This window comes from Triturus cristatus, chromosome 3_2, assembly GCF_964204655.1.
Source record: "Triturus cristatus chromosome 3_2, aTriCri1.1, whole genome shotgun sequence".
Lineage (NCBI taxonomy): Eukaryota > Metazoa > Chordata > Amphibia > Caudata > Salamandridae > Triturus > Triturus cristatus.
In genome coordinates this window covers 40,853,820-40,879,798 of record NC_140584.1, presented here as the reverse complement: position 1 = coordinate 40,879,798, position 25,979 = coordinate 40,853,820, and the positions used below count along the sequence as shown (strand labels likewise).

The 25,979-nt window shown below is 43.5% G+C and overlaps 1 protein-coding gene across 1 annotated transcript in view; it reads left to right on the top strand.

Moving 5' to 3' along the window:
* The window catches only part of SNX19 (sorting nexin 19), a 183,826-nt gene that overhangs the window by 73,605 nt on the left and 84,242 nt on the right, over positions 1-25,979 (top strand). The window contains exon 8 of the mRNA XM_085647225.1: positions 1,893-2,022. Within this exon, the coding sequence (XP_085503351.1) occupies positions 1,893-2,022 (130 nt within the window). The remainder of the gene's footprint in view (positions 1-1,892; positions 2,023-25,979) is intronic.

Sequence of the window (25,979 nt, the reverse complement as noted above, 5' to 3'; positions counted from 1 at the left end):
CGGGTCGAGTTCGCGCTATGTAAATCGGCAACAAAAAATAAAAAATAAACTAGTATGTGGACCCTTGGATATTGTGATCAAAAGAAATCCAAGGGTTATCGACGTTCCAGGGAGAGGAGAAAGCCAAGTACACATCAGCATATATGGTGCGCCTGCTGGAAAATCCGAATATGGTACATTTACTTTTGAGTTTTCATTGTACAGCCCTTGCAGCGGTACACAGCTCACTAGCCTCACAGCAATTACAATATAAAGGCATTTGCTGTGAGTGGCAGTAGAATATTTGCTCCACTCCGTGCTGGTGTAGCTTCTTCAGTTCTACCTAAAGCTCTTTAATCCATCAAGCTCTTTTGCAATGCAGCACATGGCCAAATGAGATAATAACGTGCTGCTGCAGTGCAGCTTTTTTATATACTGCATCATAACGAGATTTGTGCAGTCTGCGTAAGAAACCAATATTATCATTGCTCAATTTAGCAATATGAAAAGGATATCAGGCTGAGTGTGCCTAGCAGGGATTCAAACTTGTGACCTAAATGTCACAGCAGATGCTAGCGATGAGCATTTAACTAACTAAGCCATCGTGCCAGATCTAAAGCAGGGCTTAAAGCTCTCTATATATCCCCCGACTGTCTCGAGCATAACCTTAGTATGTCATGCCGCGAGGAGGCCTACTCCACAATGGCCAGTGGAGAGAGCCAGCGTGGGAGCGGGTGGTCACCAGAGACCAATGAGGCGCGATACTTCAGTCTTAGTGAGGAGAATGCACAGGTTCAAAGTCATGTATATAGAGCCCAAACCCGCTACGGCTTCTTAAAACTGCTTGGGTAGGAGGTACTTCCAGCAGAGTTGAAGTTGCTTCTCCAGCTGGCACAGATGCTCAACCCTCTTTTCGTATCTGGCTCTATCTCCGAGAGACAGGGGTGCCAGCCCTGAACCAGGACCATTGGCTTTGCTCTGGCCAATAACAGAAAGTCACTGTGTCCACTCAGCCCCCTTTGATGCTGAGATCTGCATACAAATATTTAAAATGGAGCAGACTCAATTTAACTGGAACCAGGGTCTCCACGCATAAGATTATCCAGGCTTGTTGCCTCCAATACCCCGTTTGTTCGTGAACAGTTTCCCAGACTGAGATAGTGGGGCAAATACAAAGATATGTAACTTTGTGCCAGTGTCCTCCTGTCTATATGTAATGGATGAATTACCTGCATTCTGGTTGCAGTCCTCTGACCCCAGTTAGAGGCCAGTTTTGAAGGGCCCTTTATGCTTACCTCTTCGGCTCTTCATGCAGTGCTTAGAACCTGTGTGCTTGTCCCTTCTCAACCACCATGTATACCAGTGCCATGCAGTCTAAGAAGACCATATTTGCCTGTGTCTCTGTCCATAATTTTGTAACCCTGAAATTAAAAATAAAAGTTTCACTGAGCCATCCAGTATCAAAGTGAAAGGTTTTTTCTATTGCTGTCCCAGTCCAGGATTCCATGCAGTCACGGGGATCTGTGACCCTGCACTCCTTTGCTAGTCTAATGCCCCCTCCTGGTATAGTGGTGAAACTCACTGTCTGTGCTCCCCTTCATGGTGCCATTTAGTTCTAAGAGTACAAGGCTATGTGCCCTTGAATCAAGTATTGAAAGACCCTGACTCTTTCTGCCTTGTCAGCAGCCAGGTGAGCAAGCACTCTGAATCCCTGTGCTAATCCAGAAGGTTGCCAAGTCGTGGGCGTGAAATATTTTGTCCCCGTCTAAATCGACATGGAGATCTAATGCGCATGCGCTGCGCCGCCATTGCAAGGGGTCTGCACGTTCTAATGTTGATGAATTATTGTGTGCGCTGGAATCGCCCGCTCTTCCGCATTCTCACCTGCCTCCTGCTTCCTTCCGCACGAACAGGGCAAGACACAGTGCTGGCCGACGCCGCCCTGGATGTGCTACTGCTGTTGATGAATGACCAGTGGCACTGGATGTGCACTGACAACGCCCAGAAGCTGATCCAGCTGGTCTTCGGGACCCTGATCCAGAGGTAACTACTTTGTGCTTTACCCATGATGCTACTGCCTAGGTCTCCAAGCAGTGTCTGAAATGAGCATTGGTAGGTCTGCGATCGCCCAAGTTTGGTAACTTGTTCTTATATATATATATATATTCACTGAAAAAAACCATAGGTTTCACACACGTTATAGTTAGGAATTAGCATTTAAAAAACCTTGCAAATTCACTTAAAAAACCATAGGTTTCACACATGTAATAGTTAGGTGGATATTTCACTCGTAAAAAACCAATGAAATTCCCCCGTTATAGTTAGTTGAGATAACTATAACTCGCGCGACCGCCACTCTATCACAAGGATGATGTCATCAGTGATGTCATGAGTGATGCCACTGACCATGTCATGAATGATGTAATATGTGACGTCATGAGCAGAGGATTGCGGGCGCGCGAGTTACAGTTATCTCAACTAACTATAATGGGGGAATTTCATTGGTTTTTTACAAGTGAAATATCCACCTAACTATAACATGTGTGAAACCTATGTTTTTTTTAAGTGAATATATATATATATATATATATTGTTTATATTGTATGAATTTAGACTTATATGGGAGTCAATAGAACAAAACTAAGTTCTTTTATATCATAATATTTATTAAGGTTTTTATAATATTCTAAAAACTTTTTAAATGATTTATTATGACTTTTATAAAATAATCTTTGTGTCTTATTATATTTAAGGTTATTTATGTATTTATTAATATTTTTTAACCCTTCAGATCAAATTTTGATAATTTGTATTTGTTGTGAATTCACACTTAATATTGTGATTATTATTATTCATACTCCTGCTATTTAAAATCGTAAAAATGAGCAATACTGAAAATCCATGATGGCATGTTAAACTTGTTTTCTATATCTATTAAGTATGAGCAATCACGTGCAAAATGTTAGCGTTTTAAATGGTCTGGCAACATTGACGGCGTTGTCATGTGATCAAGGTCCTTCCCGGACTGAAACGCGTAATGGCCGACATTAAACTGCTATTGTAAGCACACAAAACTGGGTCTGAGTCTGCTTGCCGAGCAAAGGCTAATCGACTTTGGTGAAAAGCAGTTACCTTGATATTTGGACTGGAGAGGCTTCGACCAGTCAAACTCAGGATCCCGAAACAACAAGCGGCGACTGTTCAAATCAAGCCAACACTCCCGTCTTCGACTCGGAGGAAGCAAGCAATCCGGAAGGATTCGTTTACAGTCAGCCCCCCCTCAGCCAGAATCGTACCGCCAGGATCGTCCACTGCGCTCACAGTGTCGGAGGACTCTCGAGTTGCAGGAAAGCCGTGAAAGGTAGGACCTTAAGGCATTGAGGGGTGTTTGGTGTGCATAGCGTACGGTAGTAGAGGATTATTCAAATACTTTTACATACCCGGGATACGCCCAACCTAATTGACATTAAAATTATCACAATGTCGGCAGACACGCTAAAAGACCGTGAAGCAGCAGCCACAGAACTGTTTGACTATGTGCCTCAAGCTAATAATGGGATTCCACAATCAGGAACCAATGTCACAAATCCAAGCGAGGACTTAAGAAGCAAAATGAAAGCATTGGAAAAGTTGATGCGCGGAGAACAGGGGAAATGGTGGGAACACAAATCATTGCAACGCTATCTTGACGTAGGGCGAATTCCGAGGGGGCTACGCATATTAACAGCTCCAAGTTATGAGCAGCCTCACCCAGAAATGATGAAGGAATGGGCCCAATGCAACCTTGACTCATCAAAAAAATTAGCAGAAATACTCATCAAATATGCAGAAATTGATAGAATTTTGTTACAGCAACGCATTGACAAACTGTCCGATGAAATAACTGCTATGGGACTGCCTGAAGAATCTGCCAAATTAAGAAATGAAATGTCCATTCGCCTACGTAAAGAAGAAGACAAAATAAAGGAACGAAAAGCGTTCAAATTCCACCAGGACCGGGTGGATTATGAGAGCGGACGTATATTCACCTTCTCACGCAAATACGAAGCGCTTAAGTCTTCAAAATATGCCGCCCCCAACACACAAGGGTCGAGTAAAGTTGTAAATAGGCAAGTCACAACCGATACATCCATCTCAGACCTCAGCTCGGCATTGGAAAGTGAAACGGAGAGTAATTTAAACAATCCACCGCCTAGTTGGACCCGTGTTACACCATCTCCCGCCGAAGAGTTGAATTTTTTAGTGGAAGAGCGGAGAGCTACCCTCCGGCCACGAACTCAGAAACCACAAGCAGGCAGAGGAGAAACTTCAGGAGGAGGCAGAGACGAAAGGCAGGAAAACTAAAGAATACCGCGCACAGACAACAAGAGACGCGGCAGGGGTTGGTGGAATCGCCGATAAGTACTTTTGAAGAAGGGAATAAAACGGTGGTCAATCTATCTGAAGCCGCCCTAAATAAAGTGGAAGTACAAATACTAGCTTTGGGTCTATCTTTCTGCAATGAATCTAATTTTGACTATCCAAATACTCGTATGGATATCTACAAATTTGTGAGGAAATTAAAGCTCAAAAAATATCATGCGATGAAAAAAACTAAATCAGATGCTGTCATTACACCTGTAAACTCCTCAGAAACACTGGAACATACACAGTCCATGTTCTCTACTGACCAAGCATTGCTACAAGTTTTAACTGATCTACGCCAGGAAAATGAATATATGGAAGAAGTACTTTCTCCTACTCTAACAACTGGCATCGTAAGCAAACAAGCTATTCAAAGCAAGAATACCCCCTTTAAAAAGAAATCCAAGTTTACTCCTATATTGGTGAGAGATGGTATCGACATTTTTAATGAAAATGTAACAAGTCAAATTAAACTGTTAAATTACAAAATTTCGAACCAGAGGAAAACAATATCCAATAAAAATAAACAATACTATCAACTCATCAACAAATTACAAACAGACAACGAGATTATAGTGAGAAACTCTGACAAAGGGGGCAACGTGGTTTTATGGGCAAAAAAGGATTACATGTTAGAAGCCCTGTCGCAACTTAGCGACAGATCCTGCTATCGACTCAGCAATTCAGTAGCCTTAAGGGAGACTGCTAATCAATTGTATATCAAGTTGGTGGCATGGAAAAGCGCGGGACTGTTAACTATGGATGAATACCAGTTTATCAGAAATGATCATCCAATCATCCCTAACATTTTTTTTATCCCTAAAATCCATAAAAATGCTTCCAAACCACCTGGCAGGCCGATCATATCTGCAAGATCTAGTCTACTGGAGAACCCTTCCAAATATATAGACTTTTTTCTTCAAGAATGGGTACAAAATTTGTCATCATATATTAGAGACACCAGTGACTTTTTAGCTAAAATGAATGACTTTGAATGGAACCAACGATTTCAACTTCTTACATTAGATGTATCCTAAAAGCAACTACCTGAACAAGTCAAGTAAACAAGAACCTAACCAGGGAAAACAGATGGTGTCAGAAGTCAATTTGATCCTGAAGAACACCGATTGGAAAGAAAGGGAAGAATTATCTCTTTCTTGAGTCCCATCACTCACCAGGGTTTCCCCACGGTGACATGCTTCATCATAGGGGTCCTCCCAGTCCTCTACGGACTGAGGCGTGCTACAACTTGCGAGGTTACGTAGGAGCACTGAAAAATTGGGACTATGTGTAGTGTAAGTGAAAATGTGGTGGAGTGGGATAATTAAAATAATCAGCTAGTGGGCCAAGAATACATTTTATTAGTGCTCTAAGCTGAAAAAATTAAAAACGGGGTAATATGCCAGGGGAACCTAACTATTATGGAAAGGTGTGCCTAGCATTTGGTCTGGTCAACTAGTTTCGAGCTTCCCCAGCTCTTCCTCAGGACTACACTGGGACCAGCCCAGTGTCGAGAAACTTGCCACTCCTAGTTAACCTGAATAAGGTGCAATAAGTGTGATGCCGTAATTATAAGGCATGCGTTTTAAAATACATACGTAATGTACGTCAGCAAATAGTTTAGTAACAAGCAACAATGTGCTTCATAGTCAACGGAGGGGGTGCGGCGATCTCGTACATTTGTACGTCGAACACCACACTCATGAATACCTAATAGGAGCCAAACCTCACGGACCGCATTCGGTCCGTGAGGTTTGGCTCCTATTAGGTATTCATGAGTGTGGTTACTAAACTATTTGCTGACGTACATTACGTATGTATTTTAAAACGCATGCCTTATAATTACGGCATCACACCTATTGCACCTTATTCAGGTTAACTAGGAGTGGCAAGTTTCTCGACACTGGGCTGGTCCCAGTGTAGTCCTGAGGAAGAGCTGGGGAAGCTCGAAACTAGTTGACCAGACCATATGCTAGGCACACCTTTCCATAATAGTTAGGTTCCCCTGGCATATTACCCCGTTTTTAATTTTTTCAGCTTAGAGCACTAATAAAATGTATTCTTGGCCCACTAGCTGATTATTTTAATTATCCCACTCCACCACATTTTCACTTACACTACACATAGTCCCTATTTTTCAGTGCTCCTACGTAACCTCGCAAGTTGTAGCACGCCTCAGTCCGTAGAGGACTGGGAGGACCCCTATGATGAAGCATGTCACCGTGGGGAAACCCTGGTGAGTGAGGGGACTCAAGAAAGAGATAATTCTTCCCTTTCTTTCCAATCGGTGTTCTTCAGGATCAAATTGACTTCTGACACCATCTGTTTTCCCTGGTTAGGTTCTTGTTTACTTGACTTGTTCAGGTAGTTGCTTTTGAGATATGTATTAGCGGAGGGTGAACCTAACCTATAACCTCTACTTCCCCCCGTTTTTTGGTAATTAGATGTATCCTCCCTATACACTTGCATTAATCATAAAGATGGCCTTCGTGCAGTGGAATATTTTCTTAACCAGAACAAGGCAACATGCCCCCAACACAATGCTATGCTGTTAAATATGATTAACTTTTGTTTGAATAACAATATTTTTCTTTTTGACAAAATGTTTTATCAGCAAATGCGGGGCGTAGCCATGGGAGCCAGCTTCTCCCCCAGCTACGCCTGTTTATTTATGGGCTGGTGGGAGGAGCTGGTCCTCAAAGGCACACACCTAAGGGAATATGACGAGCATGTAAAAATGTATTATAGATACATTTACGATTTATTCATTATATGGGATGGATCAAAAGAGTCAGCTATGAACTTCGTCACCATGATTAATCTAAATGATGTCAATTTAAATTTTACCGCTACCATAAGCAATCAAAAAATTAATTTCCTTGATGTAGAAGTCTATATTAACAACGGTAAATTAGAAACTAGGCTCTACAGAAAGGAAACTGCTGGTAATGCGGTACTACACTATTCTAGTTTCCATCCACGGCACCTGTTACATAGCATCCCCTATGGGGAAATGCTCCGCCTAAAAAGAATCTGTAGCAATCAAAATGATCTGATACAAGCACAACAACTAAGCAAAAACAGATTTTGACAAGGGGATATCCCCTTAAAACAATACAAGAGGCAATCACAAAACCCAAGTTCTGGTCAGAACAGAACTACTAATGCCCAAAAAATCGGACAAATCTATTACTGATGAGGTAAGACTAATTACCACCTATAGTGCACAAGAAAAAAGTATCAAAAAAATCGTCTACAAAAATTGGGTTCTTGTCAAAGTCATCCTATTATAGGTGATGACCTCCCTACAAAACCTAGTTTCACCTACAAACGTGCACCGTCAATGTACAATAGTTTAGTTTCCAGCAGCCCAGAATCCTCTAATCATACAAATTGGTTAGCTACTCCGAATGGATTCACAAAATGCAAAATGTGCAAAGCATGCCAATATGGTATAAATAAAAAAAGTTACTGCAATGCATTCAGCAAGCAGGAGATAAAAATCAACAAACCTTTGCACTGTAAAACAGAATTTGCAATATATATTTCATGGAATGTACATGCCCATTAAAGTACATAGGCAGTACCAAACTACCGGTGAACAAAAGAATCCTACAACACATTAGGGCAATCAATAACAATGATCCCACTTACCCTGTAGCTAGGCATTTTTCAGAAGTCCACAATAAGGATTTAAAAGACTTAACATACTTTGTTATAGATGCCATACCTAAAACCAAACGAGGGGGTAATAGGGATTACTGGCTGAGAAGACTGGAAACTCGCTATATTCTCAACATGGATAGTAAATCTCCGGGAGGTCTTAATAATACGGAAGACCTATACACCTGCTTATCATAATGACCCATTCAATTCCCAGAACCCTGCGCGTCCTTGTTACCTATTGGCACAAGCTGTATTATATATTTTCCTTTGATGGAAAATGTTCTAAATATATTTACGTCGTCCCAATCAAACTACCAGTGTTTTGAAATATAAATAAACTTGAGACCAAAAACCTACTAAAAAGTGGGACTCATTTCCAGGCGTAAATGGAAGCTGCTACATCACTCAAAACCAGTTAACATTATGGTTTTTTAACATACCACATTTTTTGCACTTTAATAATTTTTTATCACTTAAGATTTTTCAACATAATCAGCACACAGCACTTTCTTCCTCAAGGGTTTTTAGATTCCCAATTGGGAACCTTTGATCCTTGCACTCATGCCAGTAGAATCTTGCTCCAAACAAAAGTATTTTTGGGGATTTAACCAAATATTGTTTATATTGTATGAATTTAGACTTATATGGGAGTCAATAAAACAAAACTAAGTTCTTTTATATCATTAATATTTATTAAGGTTTTTATAATATTCTAAACACGTTTTTAAATGATTTATTATGACTTTTATAAAATATTCTTTGTGTCTTATTATATTTAAGGTTATTTATGTATTTATTAACATTTTTTAACCCTTCAGATCAAATTTTGATAATTTTATTTGTTGTGAATTGACACTTAATATTGTGATTATTATCATTCATACTCCTGCTATTTAAAATCGTAACAATGAGCAATACTGAAAATCCATGACGGCATGTTAAACTTGTTTTCTATATCTATTAAGTATGAGCAATCACGTGCAAAATGTTAGCGTTTTAAATGGTCTGTGAACATTGACGGCGTTGTCATGTGATCAAGGTCCTTCCGGAACTGAAACGCGTAATGGCCGACATTAAACTGCTATTGGAAGCACACAAAACTGGTTCTGAGTCTGCTTGCCGAGCAAAGGATAATCGACTTTGGTGAAAAGCAGTTACCTTGATATATATATATATATATATTCACTTAAAAAACCATAGGTTTCACACATGTTATAGTTAGCTGGGCATTTCCCTCGTAAAAAACCAATGAAATTCCCCCGTTATCGTTAGTGCAGGCAACTATAACTCACGCGACCGCAATCCGCTGCTGATGACGTCAGATATTACATCACTGTATTTAGACACTTATTTACCCATGTCTTCTTCCATTCATCTTTAGCTATACATATATTAATTTTTTTTTTTTTTCAGAAAGACACATATGTCATCAGTGATGTAATATCTGACGTCATCAGCAGCGGATTGCGGTCGCGTGAGTTATAGTTGCCTGCACTAACGATAACGGGGGAATTTCATTGGTTTTTTACGAGGGAAATGCCCAGCTAACTATAACATGTGTGAAACCTATGGTTTTTTAAGTGAATTTGCAAGGTTTTTTTTAAATGCTAATTCCTAACTATAACGTGTGTGAAACCTATGGTTTTTTCAGTGAATTTGTACGGTTTTTTAAATGCTAATTTATTTATGTATTATTTTTTTTTTATATATTTATTTTACAATAAACTACGTTTATCGCACCCCGCGATTTAAAAAAAAATATTTTTTTTTTGCCTTCGGGGTCCTTCAGGGACCCCCTGACAAAGGCTAGGGGGTCAGGAACTCTCTACCCTGCCCCCTTTTCACGTTCGCCACCTTCCTTTTTCACTCTCGCACTGAAAACAAACAAAATGGCGGCCGACACTTCCTGATTTCGACCGATTCGAACGTTGGCTAACATGTAACCACCAATCAGAATTACGCTCGCGCACGTTAGGGTGCTCGCACGGTGCGCGCAAGATGCGCGCACCCTGCGCGCGTATAGATATATATATGCTTTTAAATGCTATTTTCTCAGGAAATACTGAACAGATTTACACCAGACCTGCAAAAGGCACTTCCTTGACCTTATGGCTACCTCTCTGCCAAATTTCACGTAATTCTGTTCAGCCGTTCGGGCTGTAGCTGCGACTAAAGATCCTATGGAAAAATGCATGGGGAAAACGCGTTTTGGGACCCCCCCTTTTTCTCGGCCCCCGCTTGACGAATCACCCCGAGACTTTCAGGGTAGGAGCTGAGCGGAGCGCCCCATTAGTTTTGAAAATTTTGCGAGGATTCGTTAACCGGCGCCAAAGTTATTCAAAATAGAATTTTCAGATTTCCTATGGAAACTCGGTCCTAACTATAACTATCTACTGGCGACTGCCAGTAGATAATATATATATATATATATATATATATATATATATATATATATATATATATATATATATATATATATATATATATATATATATATATATATATATATATATATATATATATATATATTCACTGAAAAAACCATAGGTTTCACACATGTTATAGTTAGCTGGACATTTTACTCATAAAAAAACAATGAAATTCCCCCGTTATAGTTAGTGCAGGAAACTATAACTCAAGCGACCGCAATCCTCTGCTGATGCTAATACTGTATTTAGACACTTATTTGCCCATGTCTTCTTCCATTAAATTTTAGCTATACATATATTACAAATATTTTTTTTTCATAAAAACACATATGTCATCAGCAGAGGATTGCGGTCGCGTGAGTTATAGTTGCCTGCACTAACTATAACGGGGGAATTTCATTGGTTTTTTACGAGTAAAATGTCCAGCTAACTATAACATGTGTGAAACCTATGGTTTTTTCAGTGAATTTGCAAGGTTTTTTAAATGCTAATTCCTAACTATAACGTGTGTGAAACCTATGGTTTTTTCAGTGAATTTGTACGTTTTTTTAAATGCTAAGTTACTTTACGCCGTTCGTGGCGTGCACGCCCACTTAACGCAGTTCGTTCCGTGCGTGCACGCACGGTGGGCACGCGGTGCGCACATTACGCTGGATGGGCCATGTACGCACCGTCCGCTCACGGAGGCATATTATGCGCTTCGTTGTGAAAGGTAATCTAATAAATGTTCCGTTACAATTTATGCCATGCACAAAAGATGCCCTGCGGGCACATTTTGCACACGGGGGGGGGGGGGGAAGTGTGGATACTTTTTTTTTTTTAATTATTTTTTACCGTACGCGTACGGTAAGCGTAATCGGCGTTTTTTCGAAAAAATTTAAATAGAATTTTTGGACTTGGGGGTTCTTTTGGGACACCTTGAACAAGGCTAGGTGGTTGGGAGGTGTCTAACCTGCCCCTTTACATGTTTTCACCCTTTGTTTTTCCTCCCCCCCTCAGAGTGCGATAGAGAAAATGGCGGCTTCCGCTTCCTGGTTTCACCCGATTCTAATGTTTACTAAGATCTAACAGCCAATCAGAATCGCGCTCGTGCACGGCACCGTACGCGTACGGTAAGCTTACCGTAAGCGCACCGTAAGCGCACCGTAAGCTGCCACAGATATATATATTGATTTAAATGCTATTTTCTCAGGAACTACTGAACAGATTTACACCAGACCTACAAAAGGCACTTCCTTGAACTGTAGACTACCTCTCTGCCAAATTTCAAGTAACTCTGTTCAGCCGTTCGGGCTGTAGCTGTGTCTAAAGGTCCTATGGAAAAATGCATGGGAAAAACGCGTTTTGGGACCCCCCTTTTTTCTCAGCCCCCGCTTGACGAATCCCCCCGAGACTTTCAGGGTAGGAGCGGAGCGTAGCGCCCCATTAGTTTTGAAAATTTCGCGAAGATTCGTCGACCGGCGCCAAAGTTATTCCAAATAGAATGTTGCGGTTTTCCTATGGAAACAGGGTCCTAACTATAACTACCTACTGGCAACCGCCAGTAGGTAATATATATATATATATATATATATATATATTTTTTTTTTTTTTTTTACTTGTATACATGAAGCATCTTGGAGCAGTGCAACAAAATAGATTGTATAAAAGCCTCCTTAAAAACGCAAAACCTAAAGTAAACAAAATAAACTTTGTGAAAACGCTTTGCGAGGTAACCGGAACATCAGATTTTCCTGAAATGTGAGGTTGACACGATATTATCCTGTTAACCTCGCATACATCCGAATAGGCACCTGGGTACTTAACTACTGTACGGTCTGCATGCTCCAGTAATGTCATTCTTCCTAGTGCCACAAGTGAGTGAGATTTTACATCATCAACACACCTGCCAAGGTTATAGAGGCTGGATATAGTGTTGCAAGACGAATAATACATTTACATATAGGTTTTTCAGTGTATCGTTTTTCTAGGTAGTCTCATTGTAGCCCCCTGCACCCGTCCCACTCTCTTGTTACTAACAGATGAAGGGAGGCAGGCGGCAGCCTCATGGTAGCTCGCCTCCTTATGAGCTTGAAGATTCAACAGGAGCTAAAAGAGAGCGAGGGTCAGGCTTCAGGCTTGAATTTTCAGTGGCTTGCCCATCCACATACATGAATGTAACTTGACAATTAAAAGTGCATATAATACTCTGCACAGGTATATAGAACACTAAGGCAACAGTCTGTTCTGGCTGAAACCTGGATCACTCTTCCCTGGGTGTGTGCTCCCTGTGGCGTAACACACACTCACGTGAGAACCCTTGCATAGCATAGCAACAGTGCCACTAAAGAGAATGTATCTCTGTGGCTGGACTCAGCATGTACAGGTGGGCGAGCCACTGAAAGCTCGAGCCTAAAGTCTGACTCTGGCACTGCCAGAGGTCCTGCCGAAACCCCGAGTCCATAACGAGCCGAGCGTTCATGTGGCTTCGGCCAGACACCCTCCCTGTTCCCAGCATGTGGCGTTACAGACAGAGCTGCCGACTTAGGATCTGTGAAACCGGGCTCGAGTCTCGGCATTGGCTCACGATTCTGTGATTCTGGGCAAATCACTTAATGTTCCAGTGCCTAAAAAAACAACTTTATGTGAATACGTGTAATATAACTGGTGTTCATGTAAAGCGCTCCAGTACCATTGATTGGGTCATGTTTGTGCTATATAAAACCTGTAGAAAAATGCATAGAGGTTAAAACAAATAATTAACATAACAAGCATTGGCATAGCCAATAGGTCTCGCCTTTGGGACCTTATAAGTGTTTATTCATGCAACAGTTGCATAACTAAATACTTATAAGGTCCCAAAAGCGAGACCTATTGGCTATGCCGTGCGGCCGCAAAAGTAATCGCGGTAAAGCGCGGCGCGCACGCCCGCGCACATGCACTGTGACTCTAGGCTGGCCTGGTAGCACTTTTTGGAGCCCTCTCAACAAGTCTCGCCAGACCAGCGCATTCGCTGGGTCAGGCGAGACCTAAAAAGGAGTGACGAACAGATACTCAGTGGATGATTTGTGCAAAGTGAAACCAGAAAACCTGGATCAATCGCAACTTGCCCGCTTAAAATATTTGATCTGGGGCAATTTTTATGTTTCACCAAAACTCCTTTTTCTTTATATTTGCGTATAAAAAGCACTTTCAAATACGTGAATTCAGTTTACCAGCTGTACAAAAGCCTATTGTGTTTTTATAGACTATAAGGTTCCTCCATAATAATATGGGCCACATAAAAGGGTTCACATGACAACTGTCTTGCCTCTTGCTTCCCAAGTGGCACTGTCCCTGGTGCGGGAAAGGGAGCAGAAATGGTTTTAAGTTCATGTTTAAAAACTGTCACTTTTAATACATACTTCTCAATGCAGTGCTATAAGGTGATATATTAATGTCAAAGCTTCCACATGTTAAGGAAAGGACTTTTTCATGTTTTACCTAATGTTTGTTGAATGATTTACATAGCAAACGTTTTCAGGGTGAGGCTCATGTACGGGCTCTAAGAGCCAAGCCTGACCATTGGCTTGGCTGTGCCCGGCTCTCCCTGTTAATTATTGGCTCGCCCGCCTCTAGTACTGAACCTTAGTAATCCATTGGTTACTGGGGGTGGCTCAGCGAATTACTGACCGCTTTAAACAGGTCTTGGGTTGACACCCCAATCCAAGGAGCCAGTAGAATGCTAACAGAATGTTGGGCCTCTGCACCACAGCGTGTCACGTCGACCTACCATCTGTGCACAGCCCCTTTTCTGAACAAAACTCTTTGTGCACTCACATCTGGGAAACTTTGGAGATTGAGCTACTCAAGAAGGTCCCCTGGGCTTCTTTACCACAGTGACTACCTATATGACGCCTCTGTGCAAGTCTCGCTATTCTATACAACTTCCAACTTGACACACATAAATGAAAGCAGTGGAAGGCATACATTCCTATAGTTAGCTTTTCTAGGTCTTTTTGTAACAGATGGGCCATGGGGCTTTAATGAGGATACGCAATAAGACGTTATGATTTGCACGTGTCTGCTCATATTTACACATGGGTTAATTATGTCCACATAAATTGTCTTCTGTTAACAGTTTTGTTGTCAAGTGAGCACTTTCCGTTTGTGAATGTAGGTTGAGTAATGTGTCTGCGGGCAGGTTTTGTGTTTGTTTTCTGAGCAGAGTGAGTGGTATGTGTTGAGTAGAGTGCCTGTCTGAGTGCAGGGTGAGTGGTTGGCCAGTGTGAGTGCATGGGGAGGGGCATGTCTGTGAGCAGTGTACCCGTGTGAGTGTGCCATGAGTTTTGCGCCTGTGTAAGTGCAGTGCAAATCTTGTGCCTGTTTGGGTGCAGTGTGTGCCTTTGTGGCTGCAGAGTGAGTAGTGTACTTTGTTGGCACTAAAGCCAGACCTATTAGAACTGCAATGCTTGTTGTTCTCTGGTTTAGGCGCGCAGTTCTATTGTCAGGCAGCAGATGGCACTCCTGGACCAGCTTGGGAAGTGATTACACTGAAAGATTTTGGCGATGGGGGATATAGAAATCTCATCTCCCCTTTTGTAGTATTGGCAGGATTTCCATCAGGGCACTATTTAGACCGCATCAGCGTCCAGGCATTGAATGTTTGATCATACTGAACATATTATGATTGCAGTAACATGTTTGTATAAGATATGTCTTTTTGTATTAAGAAATTAAAGCCAGCCTGAGTGTACTAAGTAGTCGCTGCCTCCCGTTCCACCTGTAAGGACCTAACATACAACATTCTGACAGAATTCTACCAGGGTCTGGTGTCTCCTGCTTGCACCCGATGGATTGCCCCGTTTGAGAAGCCATGTCTGTCCTCAGTGCTTTCTGTTTGTATCGAACACAGACCCGACTACAGGCCCAAAGCCTCCAGTACACACATAACACGAATATACTCGCCACCCCTCCTGCAGACACCGCATGGTATTCATATTACACGCTCCATGGGTTTCCTGTCCTCAGCTCACCCTTAACCCAGCCAGGGTCGGACTGTCCTGTAGCTGTAGGGTAATCCCTGTCAATGTCCACCAGGCTGGTGTGATGGTTCAGTGTGTGGGTCGTGTTTCTAGAGGTGTGTGGGTCGTGTTTCTAGAGGTGTGTGGGCCTGCTTGATGGGCTGGTGGGCCGGGTTTTACTGTAGATGTCTCTGATATTACCAGAATCAATTGCCTGTAGCAAGCGCCAATGCCTCACTTACCTTGCAAAGCTCGTGTACAACGTGTCTTTACAAGTTCAAAACTGCCCTAATTGCAAGTATGGGTGTCGTTTTTAGCTATCCAATTCGCTAATGGGGGCCACTTGTAGTTTGGTAATGGGGGTTATTTTCTGTCCCAGTCCGACCCTGAACTCAGTAACCACATTTACTGCACTTAGGGGCTAGTTGATAGTGTATATACAAAACAGTATTGGCACAGAACGCGCAGGTATCTGGTGTCCAAGCGCCGATACCACGTGTACATTTTTCCCCCAGAGTTTTATATCAAGCCAACTAGACCAGAGACATCGGGTATCAGAGCGCTTTACATGAGCACCAGTTTCGTTACAGATGCACACATTAATTATTGTTAGGCACGGGGAAATTAAGTGATTTGCCCTGAATCACAGGATGTTGAGCGTCGTTGCCGAGACTCGAACCCGCTTCCCCAGGTCCGAGGTCGACCACTCTAGCCGTAAGGCTACATACATCCTCTCCCCAAGACGATATCCAAGGATAACTCTCCCGTGAGGCACACTTTTCGTGTTGTGTTCACAACACAGCCTCAGACGCATCCCCTGCGGAGGGCCTTGTTTCTTAAAGTGCGCATCAAACCAATTCCGATGACAGATTGAACTTGGAGCCCTGTCCCCGTGCATGCAGAGAACACAACACATCTCAAATGCTAGAGGATCCCGCGGGCCCAGTGCCTAGTGTTCATCACTGCTGGGAGCTATACCGGCCATACCTGGCTGTCATTTCCATGTGCATTCCTATATTGTCTGGGCCCAGTCCTTCACTTAAAAGGCTAATAGCCACACCTAACCCAGTATCCACGATTCCACACCATTCGTTGTGTCCCTCAAGTATGACACAACATCTGCACTAGCGTGGATGAATTTCTTGCACTCGAGGGAGTTTGTGAAACTGGAGTTGCACAAAATGTTTCGAATTTCCACATCATATGATTTTGTATAATTTACTTCGACGGGAGTCTGATTCTTACAACAAATGTGCCCTGCCTGAATCAGTCTTCTGCATGTATCTCGTGCGATGTTTTATTCTTTTTTTTTTTTTAAAGCGAGATATATCAGTTTGGGAAAGAGTCATGCAGGGCACAGAAAAATCACATCTTGTGCCAAAAGCGTAGCTTTGCTAAATTAACATAATATTTTGTCAAATAAATAAGCAATTTCAAACACCTCCAACAAGCGCAAGCCCTCTTGGTGCCTGCTTATACAACATCCTATACATATACATCATGTTTCCAAGGGACATTTCTTTCCTGTACGTATCCGCGCTAGCAGTATACAGAGCAGACTGTTCAGGATTACTCCGTTGTATTCATGCACGAACATAGCATTTGCATTATGTGCCGCTTTAGATCGTATGTTCGGTATTCTACCGCCATCTACGGTTGGACACGGACGTGCAAATTGATTTCTTCGAGGTCGTCTTCGGTCTCGGCAAATCTCGTGACTCCTCCCTGAACCTTGCAATGCGCAGGGACCAAGGTTTTTAGTGGGCCCTGGCCTTGCCGGTGCTCAGCACCAGCAGTTCTTAAAAGCAGCTGCCGAGACGGGTCCCTTTCGGGCTCTCCATTTCTGCCCTCACACTCAGGGTGAGAAAACAATCTTAAACCCTTCACTGCCTTTGAGTTAACTTCGAAGAGACTCGTAGGTCTTTCATAGGCTCACCATTTCACAAATGTAGCATTTTCAATAATCTAAACAACAAAGCCATATTTTCTTTTAATTTTTCAAAAACCTTTATTGAACATTTGGCATGTTACAAGCAACATTTCGCAGGAACTGCGGCACATATTGCAATCATGAAATTGCTGACACTGTGATAGGGAAACGACATAATACTCATCATGGTGCTACTTCTCAAGTGAAAAAGAGGATGGAACAATAAGAGTGTGAGTGACTAGGTGGAACGAAGAAATATTTGTTGCTTAGTTATCTTATGTAACTAAATGCCATTGACAAAGCCAATAGCCCTGACTTGTTGTAGGTGTGATGTTACTTACCGTATTATATGTCTGGATGCAATGACAGAAACAGCAAAATACACACTATGCTAAGCACAGGTTTTTAGCGTAGGTCTTTTAAGCCATGCCCCTTTGAGAGACCGACCCCCCTCCCCTAGTTTTTTCATCCCACTTAAAGCCCTGACCATGACAAAGACCCTTTGATGGGGTTTTCCTCCATCAGGTTCAGACGTTTATCTCAAACTCCTACGGAAATAATGAGCTACAGCTGCGATCCTCTGATTCCATTCACCAGTTTGCCCTGGTACTGTGTTGGAACATTTAAAGTTCATCTCATTATTTCAGCAGCGGCCCGTGCAGGTAAGAGCGGTGAGGCCGGGTGGAGGGGATTTCGACGGAAGATGACCCTTTAAGGCCCCACCCCCTCCTTAGACTGTGAGATAGTACTTCAAGTTGGCAGGTGGGTGAAGTGTAGTTCAAAATTCTTTTGGTTGACCAGACATCAGGTCTGCAACCTTTGCCTCCAACGAGACCACAAGTAAACCGAACTGCTTGGTCTGTAAGGCTTTCAAAGACAAGAGGACAATTCGATATCGAAGGGAGTGTTGCTGAGCAAATTTCAAGAGGCAGTGTTGAACCCCTCTGAAATGCCAGCCGATTTAGGCTCCGAGGAAACAGAAAGAAACTAGGAGGGCGAAGATGTATTTGTCATACCATTTAGCCAGGAACAGCAGAGCACCAAAATGCTCTCGTCTGAGAGCTCTGATGTCAACGAATAACCTACTGGATTGCAAGAGAGACCTGGGCCGAGGACAAAGACAATACCATCCAGAGCTGCCATACCTCGACCAAAGCTGGACCGTTAGCAGCTCAACCTCGAAAGCAGTCTTGTCCAGAGGCAGAGCTCTGCTCCCATTAGAGTTTAGCATCAGGCTCTGATACTTCACTTGAGGTATCCATCTTCGAGTTCAGCCACAAGTACCAAGCCTGCTGTGCACTGGAGAAGTCTTGATCTAAAGGCACTAAGCCTCAACACCAACCCACTCTTATTCGATCCCAAGGCACCGTCCATCCACCCTTGGAACTAAAATCAGCTTCGAAGTCGAATCCGAAATAAATCTCAACGCTGCCCTTGATGCTGAGTGAGTTCACACCAGTCATTGAACTCCCAGATGTGCCTGATGTTAAGCAGCTGAAACTGTATATACACCCGCCATCGAGGAATATCCTTGCTTGGCCGCCTCAAGAGAAGCCAGAACCAATACACAGAACTCCCTCAAAGAAGAGAAAACTGGCATTTGAAGAATGTATATTGGAGGACTACTACGTCACACCAAAGAGGAGTAGGGATTAAGCCAATAGCCATACCACAACACCCAGCTGTTACAAAACCCCTAAAACACAGTGCACCACTCCTACATTCACCACACATCACTGTCACCAAAGGATTCTTCTAATTCCTTCCACACTGACTCAGGCCGCGTGCACATTGTGTTTATTTATCCAAGCTTTAATAGACTTCGCTTTAAATATATTCAGCCCCTCTTGATCTCGTTGCATTTTAGACAAGTGGGACCTGCTTTATTATATCTACAATCCTTATCCACCTCCCATGTGAGTTTCTTTTTAACCTGGTTTTTATTAGGAGCTTTAAGACTGAAACAGTGAGATGAACTGTTATTATATCTTTTAATTGCTGATTGATTCTGATTGCAATGGGATGTTCTTTGGATTTGATGCACATGTTTTCTCTTTTATGAATTGTTTGCTCAATTCAAATAAAGTTATTCAATTTGATTTGACTTGACCCGTGCCGTGACAGTCAATTTCATTCTCAAAAATCCTTCTATGCACAGTGTCTTCTCCGGATGGAGATGACCTACAGGAGGACTGTAATGTAGATCTTCAAGATGTCAATAGGTTGGACCCATACCTTGCTTCCGATAATACCACAACCTAAAATACCATAATACGAAGGGCAGCTGACCATCATAGCTACATGTGATGGAAGAGGAGGACATTTTTCTATTAGAGGCACTCAAAGACTGAGAGATCAGTTCAGCTATTACCAATACTAAAAGGCATGATGGCATGCACCGGTGACTGTGTCAAAGAACCTGTGAAGGTCAGTGCTCTGAAACCAAGGGTTGAGAAAAACATCTCCCAAGACTTAAATTCGAAAACGGCAAACGAGGGCGTGCAAAAGTTGCAACCACAACTACATTCTCAGTCTTTCAACAGCACCAACCCTTCCAGAGGGGGCAAGCACTGAAAACCTACACTCAAGGTGGATACTGATGCAACAGTAGAGGAAAGGCTCTTGAAAGGGTGCCTCACCCGCAAAACAGTGAATTGGCATGCATTCTTCAGAAACTTCAATGACTGCTGCAAGAGGACACTCACAAGCACTTCTCAGCAAAGGTGCCATGGAGCCTGTAACCCTACACCAGTCAGGTCAAGGAGTGGACTCTTCTTTCTCATTCCCAAATAAAGACGGTACCCTGCAGCTTATTCTCGACATCAGACACTGAATCAATACATCTTGTCAGAGCACTTCAGAATGGCAACTCTGCAGGATGTCATTCCTCCTCTCTGCACAGGGGATCACATGACGACCCTTGACCTCAAGGATGCTTGCTTCCATATCCCCATTCATCTGGCACATCTCTGCAACCTCTAATTTGTGGGAAAGTTGACAACACTACCAGTTCCGAGGGTGTTTCTAAACGTCTAGTAGAGGTGGGAGCACATCTTGGCCGCTATACAATTCATGTGTTTTCATATTGGAATGACTAGCTGATAAAGAGCGGCAGCCATCAGCAGTGCCTAGCACACACTCGGGCAGCAGTGTTGCTTCTATTCAAGCTAGGGTTCATGGTAAATGCAAAAATGTTGCATCTCCGCCCACAGCAAATGTAACCATTTCTGGTGGCACTGAACTCTATCACAGGCAAAACCTATATTTCACAGGCTGCTATCTCTTTTCAGACATAACGTCCTCTAATTGTAAAAACAGTATTGGAAATATTAGGGATGATGGATTCATGCATAGCTCTATTAATTTATGCAAGAAAGCACATGCACCCATTGCAAGATTGTCTAGCGAGGCAATGTTGCGAGCAGTGGGTCAATGAGAAAATCGAGTATTTCGGCAGCACAGAGTTCAGCACCGTCTCTAATAGTCGAATGACAAAAAATAGTTACTTGACAGGCCACTTCTGTCCCTCAACCTCGGGTGATCATTACCACAAACCCTTCACTTGTGAGGTGAAGATCACATCTCAACCACATGACGGTTCAGAGTATTTGAACGCTGGACAAAGAAACAGTATTGCAACTGACATGCAGAGCTTTTTTACATACTCATTTGAATAACAATAGTCCTGGAAGGAAGGGAGGACTTACCTCAGCCGTCTGCTCTAGCTCAAACGATCTGGCACTGGACCATTTGCGTTCACATCCAGCTCTTTCCGGAGTGGAAAACATCTCTGTGGACTGGTTAAGTAGGATGCATCAAAAAATACATGAGTGGTAGATGACTTTCCAAGTATTTCAATATTTTCTGAAATGGACAACAGCCACAGTTGGTTTATTCAACCACCATAGAAAATGCACAGTGCTTAAGCTGCACCACCAGGTAACTACACCCACTGTCCATGGTGTGAGAAGTTGGCCTGGTATATGCTGTCCACTAGTTACAGTGGGTACCTTGTACGATGCCAAACAACCCTTATTGATGAATAGGTTTAAAGACAACCTTTATTGATAGCTATCCTAGTGGTAGCTATGGAGAGCAGCCTTCAGGCTAAGCCTTGAAGTAGTGTAAAGCAGCTTGGTTTACCAGATTATAACCTCTTGAATTACTAAATGAAAGGAGAACCACACCAGTTATATATAAAATATATGTATTTATTTCTAAACACTCACTACTAATCTCTTTATGAGATTAGAGTCCAAGATACACAATAATACAGTTCTCAAACGACAGTAAATAGCATAATGTACAATAGGCCCCGGGGGGGGACCAAACCATATATTAAGAAAGTGGTATAAGAACGTCCACTTGACTAGACACAGTGCCTAGAGCACGTAGAATCGCTGGGACCCCAAGGAACCACCCAAGGTAGTGACACAGGAGACCCACGGGGGACGCGTGCAGTATGAGAACACAGGCGCGAGCCCTGTACTATTCCATGGGAAAGTTGCGGTTGGAATTTTAGAAGTTAAGGACACTTAGGAGAGGACTTTGAGCGAACCCCTTTAGACTTAGGGGGTTCTAGGGCCAACACCCACGGGAGCACCGGAGTACTCGAGTTACCTCACCCAGGGAAGCCGGGTGCATAGGTGTCAAATGGTGTCGGGAATCGTCTTTGATTTCCATGGCGATCTGCTGCAAAGTGCTGCTGCCGGGAAGAAGAAAAGTGTCCGATGTGATCCAAGCCTGGAGCGAAGATCAGAAGAACCTGAAAGCAGAGGGGACAGAGTCTGGGTCACTTGCCAGTGACCAGGGGCACAATAGACGAATGCCCACCGATGTCGGGTGTTTCAGGTGCGAAGAGGTGAAGCTTGACCCTGCAGCCACGAGGACCAGGAGGTGTCGATGACGACCAGGAGCTGGATTCGAGCTGTTCCACGAAGTATGTCGAGAGCTGCGGTGTCGGTGCTCGGATTGAACCCAACACGCCTTGGCAACAGCAATCCACGCAGGAAGAGAAAAGATGCTTCGGTGCAGACCAGCAAGGTCCTGGGGACTAGCCAAGCGATAGAGAGTCAGGACACGTCTGGAGCAACCAGGTAAGCCCAATTAAAGTTAGAGTTGCCTTCACAGGGACCCACCAGTCGACGGACCAGGGATCGTGAAGGGACCTCGAGAGGAATCACACAATATCAGCCAACGGGACACCCGGTGAGTGTAGGCCAGTAATCTTCAGTGGAGACACTGCTCAGGGTGTGGACTACAAGGATCGACGAGAAGCATATGCACTTGCAAATGTGCACGGTGTCCAGGGGTTCCGGTTCCACGGTCCCCACGAAGGCTACGGGTCTCAGCTTTGCTGGGAGCTCGGGTCAGCCTCTGGGAAGTCTGGGAACCCACCTCCTGTGTTGCAAATTCTTCGGAGTCCGGCGGGAGCTTCGGAGATGCAAACCGGTCAGATGCGTCTTAGGTGCCTGCCTTGCAGGAGAGTAACTCCTTTACTCCAAGGGAAAATCTTCAGTCATCTAGCGCCTTGTAGATCGTCGAAGTTCTAGGATTATGTATCAGAGATTCGTCCAGGTAAATCTATAGTCTTGTAGACAGGGGTTCCTATCTTATACCCAAGGAAGGGCTGGGACAAACTCTAGGGGCCCACCTATGGGAGGGTCAGGAAAGAGGGGTGGCTACACCCATTTCCTTTGTCCACTTTCGTGCTAGAGAAGGGGCTGGTAGCCCCTGCAACCAGTTTGAGCTGGACTATGCACAGGGACACCAAATGTGCCCCCAGTGCAGACATCAAAGCACTCTTGGAGTGCACCCACCCAGACCCAATTCACTAAAGCCTGTCTGGGAGGTGGTTACACCTCCCTGTGATAGGAAACCTATTGTCCAGGCCTCCCTTGCCGGAGTTTCGTCCAGCAGCAGGATGGCAGACTAGTGTCTGTGGCTGGCAGCATCCATTTTGTGATGCCAGGGTCTTTTAAGCTTGTACCGGGTATACCGGTGCTGTCGTTTCTCCCTCTAGAAGGGTGGGATCCTACTCCCACACCAGATACTGGTGTTGGGGGTATGATTCCAAGGTGTTTGACACCAAACACGGCATGTTTCCATTCAGCCATTCCAAAGTTAGTATTTACCGCGAGGTTATAATGCACTTAAGAGTATATGGTTTGGCTGCATCACAAACAACCCCAGAATAAAGGTTCTGAAAGCTGCAGAGGGGCTCTGCTCATGCATGGGCACCCTCTCACATGCAACCCAGCACCCTGCCTTCAGGAATGTTAAGGCCTGCCATAGGGGTGACTGATAGGTTTACATGTGCAGTGATATGGAGAGATATAGGTAACCTATGTCTCAGTAAGGGGTGCATACACCACCTTACTCAGGCTGCAGTGGCAGACCTGTGATGTCATTTTGGAAGGTTTCCCAGGGGTGGCACAATACATGCTACAGCCCCTGGTAGGCTTCTGGGGTACCTATGGCCTCGGTACATAGTATACCATATACTAGGACTTATAAGGATACCCCAGAATCCAATCTGGAGTGTACCTAAAGTACTGGTAATCAATTTAGAGAGGAAGCAGATAGGTTGGGGTTCTGGTTAGCAGGGCCCCAGCCAGACTAAAGTCGAAAAACTGTGAAACATCAGCAAAAAGTGGGAGTAACTATAAGAAGCAGATCCAACTCTCCTACACATGGGCAATGCACTGTGGATAAACTGGTCAGGGATATTTGCTTGTGCTTGTCCTCCACTACTTCAGATCCCCTATATAGTGAGGAAACTAAGCCAGACATCCATTACTCTTTTCCTTGTCATTCCAGCTTGGGCAAAGCAGCGATAGTATTCCATTCCTTGGGAAATATCTGTCCATCCACACAAAACAATACCCATCAGAGCAGACCTACGGACTCAGCATCAGGGTCCTCTCCAACATTTCAACCTCAAGGAAAATAACCTAATGATTTGGTTCCTGTGGTCTTAAATTACCAGAGAAGTGTATTCAAATCCTGTGAGAGGCAGACAAGCTGCCCACGCATGCATGTTATGCTGCATCGTGGAAAATATTTGTTCATTACTATATACACAAACAAAGCATTGATGCTAGATATCATGATATCTACTGCACCATCAAAAGGTGCGGGGTTAGTATAAACTCAATTCGACTACATCTAGCAGCATTAGCTGCTTTTGTGCAAAACGGACAACTTACCTTTTTGTTCAAAATTTCTGTTGTTAAAGCTTTTAGGGAGGCCTTAAAAGAATTGTTCTGCCTAGACCACGACTGGTGCCTAAATAGGACCTATCTGTTGTACTAACCGGGCTTGTGGGACCACCATTTGAGCCATGGCACTCTTGTGCCATGCAGTATGTGTACTGGAATGCAGTCTTCCTTATTGCTTGTTGAAGACTTTGTGAAATGCAAGTGTTAGCTGTAGAGGAACCTTTATTTCAGGTCCACAGGTACGGAGTTGTCCTTAGAATAAATCCTTTATTTCCATCAGAGGGGCACATCACTCAGACTATTGAATTGCTTACATTTTCCCCTCAATCTGAGATGGTGGCAGAAAGGGCACTTTACACATAAAATGTTTAGTGGGCTTTAAATTATTAAGTTGATAAAACAAAATCCATCTGCAAGGCACATTTCACTAGAAAGAATAGGAAACATACCAATAGAAGGTATTTGTAAAGCGCTAGGTGGTCAACACCACCTGCTTTTTACTAAACATTATTGTGTGGATATTCATGCCCGACAGGAAGCTTTAGTTGATTACAAGTTACTGGTAAGTACGCTTAGAATTACTTTTCAGGGTCAGTGCTGGGCTAAAAGATGCAGCACTGGGTTCTTTCCTGATTACAGGTGAGTAAATCGGAATTCGTAGTTCAGCTGATTTTAGAGTAATATTTGTACGTTTCAAAAATAGACACTTAGAAAATGTTCTACTGAAAACCACACAATGGATTCCTATGGAAGGAAATACAAGTTACTGGTAAGTACGCTTAGAATTATTTTTCAGGGTCAGTGCTGGGCTAAAAGATGCAGCCCTGGGTTCTCTCCTGATAACAGTTGAGTAAATTGGAATTCGTAGTTCGGCTGATTTTAGAGGAATATTTGTACAATGGTAAAGGAAGAGGGCGGGGCCTGAGGTGACGTGTGCAAACACGCCCTGTGGCACGTTTTAAGTTGGGGAATTAATTCCTCTTCAATCCTGCGGTCCCCAGGGGGCCAACTAGCCCACAAGGTACCTCCAGTATGCGTCAGGGAGCTGCATTGCAGAGCGGTGTTCAGAGGCCACGCCCCTTTTTACAACACTCTGCAACGCAGCTCCGTGGCGCTTCCTGGAGGTACCTGGTGGGCTAGTTGGCCCCTAGGGGACATCTGGATTGAAGAGGAATTAATTCCCTAAATTAAAACGCGCCACAGGGCGTGTCTGCACACATATCACCTCAGGCCCCGCCCCCTCCCTCCACCACTGTGCAAACGCGCCCTGTGGCGTGTTTTAAGTTGGGGGATTAAGTCCCCTTGAATCCTGAGGTCCCCTGGTGGCCAACTTGCCCACCAGGTACCTCCAGAATGCTCCAGGGAGCTG